Genomic DNA, 10,048 nt, shown 5'->3' on the forward strand with positions numbered 1-10,048 from the left:
ATTTGACGTTCTCTCAGGAATTGACTTTCTGATTCCCTTGAGTTTGTAGTGTGGCCAGCTGCCCCGGATTGTGCTCATAGTCCTACAAGTCCACGTTAAAACATAAGGTTATACACCATCATGTCTTTTTCTCTTCTTCTTCTTAGGCAGTCCCTCGGAACCGAGGATGACTTGCTTCCACACTAAAAATGAGTTCTCAGGTGACTGATGAGTCTAATGCGGGACCTACAGTCTCTGCCACAGGTGGGGCAGACGGTGGTTCAAGGGGTGGGTGGATGGGGTGCTTGGGTTGACGTGCGCTCCTTCCGCTGTTTGTGCTTGGCTTCCGCTTGCTCCCGGCAAAGAGACTCGAGGTGTTCGGCGCCTTCACGGATGCTTCTCCTCCACTTTGTGCGGTCTTGGGCCAGGGATTCCCAGGTGTTGGTGGGGATGTTGCACTTTTTCAAGGAGGCTTTGAGGGTGTCCTTGAAGCGTTTCCTCTGCCCACCTGGGACTCTCTTGCTGTGCCGGAGCTCTGAGTAGAGCACTTGTTTTGGGAGTCTCGTATCGGGCCCGTCCATCGGAGCTGATCGAGCGTGGTCAAAGCTTTGATGCTGGGGATGTTGGCCTGAGCGAGAACACTGACGTTGGTGCGCCTATCCTGCCAATGGATTTGCAGGATCTTGCGGAGGCAGCATTGGTGGTACCTCTCCAGTGCTTTGAGGTGCCTGCTGTACATGGTCCATGTCTCTGAAGCATACAGGTGGGCGGGTATCACAACTGCTCTGTAGACCATGAGCTTGGTGCTGTGTTTGAGGTCCTGGTCTTCAAACACTCTCCTCCTCAGGCGACCGAAGGCTGCAGTGGCACACTGAAGGTGGTGTTGGACTTTGTTATCGACGTCTGCCCTTGTTGCCAGTAGGCTCCCGAGATATGGTGTAATCTCTACCACAACGTCAATCTATTACTTTCTGTTCAGCAACCCCTTCTTGCATAGGCCATGTTGTTAATTGACATCCTCAACCCGCAATATTATTGTTATCTCTGGTTGAGTTGCTTATTTGACGTTCTCTCAGGAATTGACTTTCTGATTCCCTTGAGTTTGTAGTGTGGCCAGCTGCCCCGGATTGTGTTCATGGTCCCACAAGTCCGCGTTAAAACATTAGGTCATACACCATCATGCCTTTTTAATAGGTGTGGAGCCTATATACATCTGAACTTTCATTCCTCACTGAAGTGTTGGGATGTGCTTATAGATACTAATATTAAATCAAAGCATGATCCTTAGTGGAGAATAGTTAAGCATTTCCTAAATTCAAGATTACCAAAATCATAAACTTAGGTGACACTTAACAGAAGAGACGGCAATAAAAATTAATTGAAAGCAGTATTAGTTTTAACAGCTCTGTATACTTGCACGTTTAACAGGTACTCGCTTAAACTGAGTAGAAAGCGCAACACACATTGTAAGTATATGCGAGTTAGATTGCTAAAATGTAAGTCAGAACTGGGCTGCAAAAGTAAGTAATTACCTCAAGAATCGTCTGTGAACATTCAGCAACATCGCTATTTCCAATAAATCCACACCGGCTATATATCTGCGTGTATCTAGGAGAAACAGCACAGTGCAACAGGTTTTTTGTACTGTGCCTGGGAATAGTTTGGTGATGAACTCTGAGCAACGAGCAAGCGAATTCGTTCCCTACGGAAGTATGCAATATTTATGCGTTGATGGTGTGACAATTCTGCAGGTGTAATACGGAAATGTAGTATTGTATGCATCGATACATTGTCGTTAGCGATCATTTAATTTCCACAAGTCCAGTAAAGATAGTTTTGGTACACATTTTACAACAGCGAACTTCAGAATTGTTATATAATTTATTCGGTTGTATCATACTGCAGCAAAAGACATATTGCAGGTTTAATTATCAGGTTTCTCTTTACAAAGCTATATTTGCCAATATGTCTTGGGAAAATATAAATAAAAGACCAAACTATATATGTATATATATATATATATATTATTCCCGAGACACAATTGGTAACTTTATCTAGATTGCTAATTGTGATACAAAATATCTCTGCTCTCTAACTTGTTCTTTTTTTTGTTTTTTCTCTAAAAAAATAATCAAACTTAGAGTTCAGGACGAATACCTGACTGTTGCACACAGTCCTTGGACTGAACCACTGATAGTGTTTAACTTCCTTTGCTTAACACACTTGATAAATACCTTATGAGAATCAGTCACCACTGGTCAAATTTTACAGCAGAGATGCTTTGCCAGTAATATCGGCATAATTAATATTAAGTTACATACTGTATGTTAATTAACGTTATAAAGTATTAATTTATCATATGACAAATGTGACAACGAAGTAAACACAATACATATTCAGCCATTTCATTATTAGCAATAAATACTAAGATGTGTGTACGGGTAATGATAAAATTAAATTGTGGTTGTATTCAGCTAATTAATAGTGCAATATCTTGGCACATAATTTTACTTCACTTTGGCAGAAAGGAAAAGATGTTGCATTTATATAGCGTTTCAGGCAGTCACTGAATGAAGCTCGAGGTGTCCTCACTGCAGTTATGTATGTAAAAATGACATTAAAAACATCAACACAATCTCGTCCCATCAATATCATTCCCTGTCAAAAGAACAACCCAAATGAAGCCAACTTTATCGACTAGTTCAATGGCTGCTATATTGCAGACCCCCGGAATGGCGAAAGGGAAGCAAGCGCTCAGTCAATGACACCCGCAGCTGACAGCGACCATGTCGTCGTACTGCTTCAGCACGACGTTTTCCTCATCGTCAAAATAGAGGAGGTTTATGGAATGTAACGTGTCTGGGACACAGCACGGTGTCCCCACCTCTTTGGAAAGTTTCAGTGCATTGACTATGGACTGTACGGCGGCGTGATTGGTGGCCCGAAAGCCTTGTCCCAAAGGGAATGGGCAGGTCCCTTTGCAGTAATAGGCGCTGTAGCCTCTCGGAGAAATGATCCATGTGGACCAGCCGATCTGCTCGAAGTCCACGTACAGAGGGTGTTTCTGGCAGGGCAGGAGGCGGCCCGCCCGAAGGACAGGAAGAGCTCGGATTCTTCTGCTTTGGGCCAGCTGGACTGATGAAAGAATGGCATTTTCACCCGGTAATGCTGAAACAGTCGGCTCCTTCTCCTTTGGCAATGTGTTGTCTTCTAAATAAATAAGAACCACTGGCTTTATTACAACACCTCCAAATCACACACAATACTAGGAGTACCAGAGATCAACTCATCCTGGTTCTGAACTATGAGTCAGTATATATATAGACAACGGTTAATGTTAACAGCTCTCTGTATTAAACATTTCTTTGTTCATTCATGGGACGTGGGCGTCGCTGGCAAGGCCAGTATTTATTACCCAACCCTAATTGCCGTTGAGAAGGTGGTGGTGAGCCGCCTTCTTAAACTATTGCAGTCCGTGTGGGGGAAAGAAAGACTTGCATTTCTATAGCGCCTTTCGCGACCACCGGACATCCCAAAGTGCGTTACAGCCAATGAAGTACCTTTTGAACAGTTGTAATGTAGGGAATACGGCAGCCAATTTGTGCACAGCAAGCTCCCACAAACAGCAACGTGATGATGACCAGATAATCTGTTTTAGTGATGTTGATTGAAGGATAAATATTGGCCAGGACACTGGGGATAACTCCCCTGCTCTTCTTCGAAATAGTGCCATGGAATCTTTACGTCCACCTGAGAGGGCAGACAGGGCCTCGGTTTAACGTCTCATCCGAAAGACGGCACCTCCGACAGTGCAGCACTCCCTCAGCACTGCACTGGAGTGTCAGCCTAGATTATTGTGCTCAAGTCTCTGGAGTGGGACTTGAACCCACAACCTCCTGACTCAGAGGTGATGGTGCTACCCACTGAACCACAGGTACTCACACAGCGGCCTCACAATGGTACTCACACAGTGCTGTTAAGAAGAGAGTGCCAGGATTTTGACCCAGCGACAATATATTTTCCAAGTCAGAATAACATGTGACTTGGAGGGAAACTTGCAGGTGGTGGTGTTCCTGCTGCCCTTGTCCTTCTAGGTGGTAGAGGTAGTGGGTTTGGGACTATCCATGAACATTTTACCATTTTAAACGTAAATAGCTGTTTACTACAAAATAATGTGACTGTATCACAGCTAAATCATAGAGTCATAGAGTCATAATGACACAGAAGGAGGCCATTCAGCCCATTAAGTCCATGCCAGCTCTCTGTAGAGCAACCCAGTCAGTCCCATTCCCCCGCTCTATCCCTGTAGCCCTGCAAGTTTATTTCCCTCAAGTGCCTATCCAGTCTCCCCTTGAAAACATTGAGTGTCTCCGCTTCCACCACTTCCGTCGGCAGCGAGTTCCAGGTCCTCACCACTCGCTGCATAAAAAAGTTTTTCCTCACATCCCTCCTGTATCTCTTTCCCAAAATCTTAAATCTATCCTTGTACCATCAACTAATGGGAACCACCTTTCCCCGTCTAGCCTATCCACACCCGTCATAATCTTGTACACCTCTATCAAATCACCCCTCAGCCTCCTTTGCTTTAATGAAAACAAATCCAGCTTCTCCAACCTGTCCTTGTAGCTAGGATCCCCCATCCCCGGAACCATTCTGGTAAATCTCCTCTGCACCCTCTCAAGTACCTTCACATCCTTCCTAAAGTGTGGTGACCAGAACTGGACACAATACTCCAGTTGTGGCCTAACCAGTGCTTTATAAAGGTTCAGCATAACTTCTCTACTTTTGTACTCAATACCTCTATTTATGAAGCCCAAGATCCCATATGCTTTGCTAACCACTCGCTCAATATGTCCCGCCACCTTCAGGGACCTATGCACATTAACTCCCAGGTCCCTCTGTCCCTGCACACTCTTTAAAACTGTGCCATTTAATGTATATTGCCTCTCCCTGTTCTTTCTGCCAAAATGCATCACCTCACACTTCTCTGTATTAAATTCCATCTGCCACTTGTCTGCCCATTCTGCTAACCTTCCTATGTCCTGTTGCAGTCGATTGGTATCATCATCACTGTTTGCCACTCCCCCAAATATTTTTAATTTCAACGTAATTCTGCCAACAAAAACTTCAATGCCGGCAGTTGGTCGAGGTGTTAAAAAGAATTGAACTGGGGCATTTAAAGCTGGTCAAAAAGAACTTGGAAAACTCCTGTGTAAATTGCCACTTGCTTTAATCGAGAATGTTTTAGTCACAGAATGAATGGATTAATAATCCACAAGTATGAAATACGCAGCACTACACCATGACTGAACTGTGCCTTCACCTGGTAAAACACGTGCCATGGGGTTCTCGAGGGCCCCTCGCCTTCTATCATCGGTGAAGATCACCAGGAAAGGCTGCGAATCGTTCTGATGGTCGCGACTCTTCGCAAATCTGACAGGGCCCAGTTCCAGCGAGTTTCCGGGCGGGATGCTGGTGACGATCATGAATCCATGGTTCGAGCTACTGTTCCTAACCCACTTCCATACCTGGTGAAAGTTAAGGAGATCAGCTCTGTCTGTCAGTGACAATTATCGAAGCCCCTGCACAGTGCTACAGAAAACATGTTTCCCACTCCAAATCCTCAGTGCAAAGATTGGGCCTTTGGACTGCAGACCAACACTTGGGATCCTCCAAGACCAGCTGCATATACTGCCCACTGCACCTGAAAAGGCGCAGAGCTAATTGAGCCAGATTGTCTCAAACCTTTTATTCTAAACGCAAAGACCGGTGTTAAAAATGAGATAAATAAAATTGAGCGCAGGGAGAGTAATAAATTATTGGATTTTTAAAAAAATGTATTAACCTTGCGCGCCCCGTGACTCAAATAGGATAATAATTGCACATATAATAATGTATTAATAGACTAGATGAGGCTGGATCAATGTTTGCAGGAGACATGTGTTTCGCTGGTTATCAGGAAAGAATGAATTCTGTGGTATGTGGTGATTTCATTCATACTTCGACAGTGAAAGTTGGTCATAACATAACCCTACATGTTGCTGATCCCAATGCACTGCACTTACAGTCTGAGTGACGGTGAATACTTCCCATCCTTCGGTGTACAGCGAGATGGTTTTGGATGAAATCAGGCTGGCTCGAACTCCACTGCCGTCCAGTAACTCGCACAGATCGACCTGTCCATTGGAAATAAACGCAGACATTGGAAGCGGTCGCTTGAACAAACCGTCGGATGCCAATCTATAACCGAGCTGGATTAACCCCCCCCCCCCCCCCCCACCCCCCACACACAAAGTCAAAGAGGCAAAGCGCTCACCTTGCACAAGTAAGGAGCGTGTTGAGAATGTTCTCTTAACTTAAAGAGCCTCAGTTCGGCTTTGAGGAGCTGCTCGTCCCTTCCAACTGAGGTGACATTGAAGTAAAAGTAGGTCTGTTCACCATGAACTACAAGAAAGGAAGGACATTGTATCAGTGCATCTAGCTGAGGCAGTCTCTGTCCTTACCCCACTTGCAGATGATAATTAATTTGAAAACTGCCTTTAGTGTCACGCTGCATGAGAACCTACTGATGTCCAGATGTTTACCATGAAAGGACTGCTCTCGCAGATACACATCCTCCCAGCACCTAACTAGTGGGCCCCACTGTGTGACATCGACATCTGCACAAGTCGCTTACACCAATAAAAGATAAACATCTCAAATGAATGTTGTGCACATTTTTCATAAGATCTGCTTTATTGACTAAGTTGGTAATATTTGGCTCACACTGTATTTTATTCACCCATATTTCAATTTACCCTGAAATAAAAAGACCCCCCAAATCATTTTAAAGTCATTTCCATAATCTGATTAACTCACTTTCTAAATCAGGAATTATTAATGAAACGGGCCTGAATTTGCTGTTGAGAAATAGTAACTTGAACGATTGTGGGTTTTTTTGTATTTTACAAACCTTTATCCTGGAAACTTCGCACGATGTTTCCTCGCAACAACCCGGGAGTCTTGGTTATGCCATTGACATCTGCAACCGCGTCGAAGAGATCCAGCATGTACTGGGGTGGTCTCCTGCGCGGACCAGCTTTCTGCCAGGATTCTCCCATCTCAAACACCTCATGCAGCCTCTGGATCGCCTCCGAAAGGACTTTACCCTTGAACGCTTCTCTCTCCTTCTCCACCGGGACCCCGAAGGAGAGAATCGAGAGCGGCGAGAGCAATGCGATCCAGTGCCAAATAAAGCGCGCTAACATCCTCGGGGTTTGCCCTGGGCCGGTGTTGTGGGGAATTCGGAGATGAGTGCTGTACCCCAGCCTTTCTGAGACACATCACCGCGCACACCAGCTTCAGAGCAGTGTTTAATGTTCTCACCCCAGATTACACCACGAGCGACACCAGGCAGCTCCATATAAAGCGTCCGGGTGCTGAAAGGGAGACAGACGGAGCAGCGCGTTGTAAATCAAATTGTTCAGTATTTTGACGACATTGGAGAAATGAACAAAGCATAAAGAACTCCACCAGCTTTGAATAAACCCAGTTAATGGATTACATTATTATTGATTAACTAAGGGACTTTGAGTGTGCGTGTTGGAGACAAATATCATAACGGCATTGGGAATTCGTCCAGATTAGAATTTCATTTTTTTAAATCTTTAAAAAAAAAGTTGTGTTAATCAAGCACAATTCATTTCGCAAAATCTCAGCAGCCACTTAAACAATGACCTTTACTTCTGATATTTTACTTGTACTGTTCAAATCAATCTCCCGTTTCGTTAAAGTCCTTAGCATTAATTAATTCATGCCAAGAAGACACACAGTTCAGTTGATTTAGGTTTGCGTTTTGTGAACTAAACAGTCGCTCTGATAAGAAGGTAAGTTAGCCAACTATTAATACAGACACTGATTTTCTTGTCCAACTTATTTTAAAAACTCGGCATCACATTTTTAGCCTACACTGGGACAGACGTGAATTAAATAGACTTACTTGGAGCAAAGTCCCAGATTGCACCCTGTGTGTTACTTTTCCTGCATATGGTCTTTCCCCAGTTTCAAAATAAATACGCAGTATTTACAGAATTACTGCACTATATAAAAGCAATATAAGGTTCCTTTGTAGAAGGAGCTGTGTTGAATTGAATGCGCAATGAATGGATTTCTGTTCCTTTTGCAATTTGTTACGACTTCCATTTCTGGAGAAGAGAAATCATGCATTTTAGCCTTGCCTCATTTCAGTGTCTTTTTAACACACGTTTTGTGTTGAGGTATTACTTTGCATTAAAAAAAATGCACAAAAATATTACCCAGCTTTGTGCTGACCTTTACAGCATTGATATGTGCTCAATATTGTGTTTGCAACAGTCTTTCAAACTGTAGCGGTCTTACTGTACCCAGGCCACAGATTATGGTGGGCAATCTATTGCAGTGTTATAGCAGGCTATTACACTCAGGATCTGTCACGAATTGTACACGGGGAAAATGATGAAGGTAAATGGCTGGTTTAATTGTCAGCGGTTGTTAGAGACACTTTTCCTGTTGGGATACACATGCCCTGGTTAATTTCTGTTCATCTCGTTTCCCAGGGAAACTGGTAGTGTTATCTGTGAGCCGCCAGCCCAGAAAGCAAATGAAAGAGGCTGATCATTGACGCAAATTAAAACCTGATGTTTGTCTCCTTTCTTTCCATCTAGCTTTAGAAGAAAAAATCTGCAATTTCATTTCAGTTTGCCAATCTGTTTCCATTTCTAGTAATTGCATTGATCAGGAAGTAATTTACACATGAAACTGAGCGAGCTCCTCATCAATATTTCTTGGTGATCAGATTTAAAGGATCGGCTGAAAGTCCTGGATTACATTCAGGGCAATTCATTCAATCGTTATTTAAACAGATCTGGGGGAATCAAAGGGATCACCATTACTCTTAGCTTGGATAGTGAATCCATCATCCTTCGGCAGAGAAAACAGTTCTAAATGTTATCCTGTCTTTACACAAATATGTTTAAATGCAAAAATTCACACGGCTGTACTTTCACAGTATTGTGGCTTATTATAGCGGTAACTGGGAGACCAAAAAAATAGTTGAAAGGATAATGAGGGGTCAAAGTGAGAGATCTACGACAAATTGTCAACTTTTCCGCGAAGCATTTGGAGTTACATCTACTCGAATGAGGACAGGATCCCATCACCTGACATGGCGAGTTGTAGGTTTAGCACGTCTTGTAAAAAAACACATGGAAAGAAGCAGGAATGTGAAAAGACCAACTTTATTTTTTAAATATATACAATTTAGGCTTGTATCGTTGTAAAATTTCTCACATTCGAGGCAAAAAATCAAGACATCAGGGAGGATTCAAATATAGAGGTGAAAAGACAAAACATGCCAGATTAGACAAAACAAATACAGTTCTGAGATAGTAAATTCTTGGGTTTTTTAACTTGAAGAATCACATGTTTTTTCTTAAATACAGATATTAAGAAAAAAAGGTTTATTTTAGATTAGCAAACAAAAGATTATCCAAACCAATCACGATGCATTAACCCAACAATATGATGCACCTGGGTCTTACTTTTAAGAATGTTTGGTTGATGTTTCTGAAGATACAGGAGGACGCCGAGTAAATCACTTGGCTACTTACTGATTGGAAAATGATCCAAACTATCCTTGAAGTACCTTTTTTTTGCGTTGCCTTTATCAACTGTTTATTTTACCTTATAAAATAGTTTAAACACAAGGACGCTGTTTACATATTTGTTATCCGTGTCCAGTTTCCTATAAAGGTTATTCCCATTCAGTCGCGTTGCTGTTTAATTTCTACCTAGAGACAAAATGTGTATTTGCAAGCTCTGCAGAACAATTTAACCTGCGATAGATTCCCATCTATGTCTATTTTTCCCCAGTACGTTTTGTCAATTCTGTGTTAAAAGTCATTTGCTGTCTAAATTCAAAAGACAAAGTAAAGGAAATTTAATTTTGTGTTAAACTTTTCTTTCAGAACAGATTCATTAACTAAAGGGCCCATTATATGATTATAAAGCATTATTTAATGTGTGCGCGGTGCGGGGAGAGTAATAAAGGCCC

At 42.7% G+C, this 10,048-nt stretch overlaps 1 protein-coding gene across 1 annotated transcript; it reads right to left on the reverse strand.

Moving 5' to 3' along the window:
- Window positions 1–1,852: 1,852 nt before the first annotated feature.
- On the reverse strand, window positions 1,853–9,127 carry LOC147098550 (bone morphogenetic protein 2-like). Its single transcript, XM_085970387.1, has 5 exons — window positions 6,932–9,127; window positions 6,296–6,423; window positions 6,045–6,155; window positions 5,303–5,507; window positions 1,853–3,189 (listed from the first exon to the last, which is right to left on the reverse strand). Exons 1-5 carry the CDS (start codon window positions 7,224–7,226, stop codon window positions 2,738–2,740), a joined length of 1,191 nt encoding a protein of 396 aa, XP_085826513.1. The 5' UTR covers window positions 7,227–9,127; the 3' UTR covers window positions 1,853–2,737.
- Window positions 9,128–10,048: the final 921 nt, after the last annotated feature.

This window comes from Somniosus microcephalus, chromosome 29 (assembly GCF_052327205.1).
Source record: "Somniosus microcephalus isolate GS21.2 chromosome 29, FLI_Smic_1.0, whole genome shotgun sequence".
NCBI lineage: Eukaryota > Metazoa > Chordata > Chondrichthyes > Squaliformes > Somniosidae > Somniosus > Somniosus microcephalus.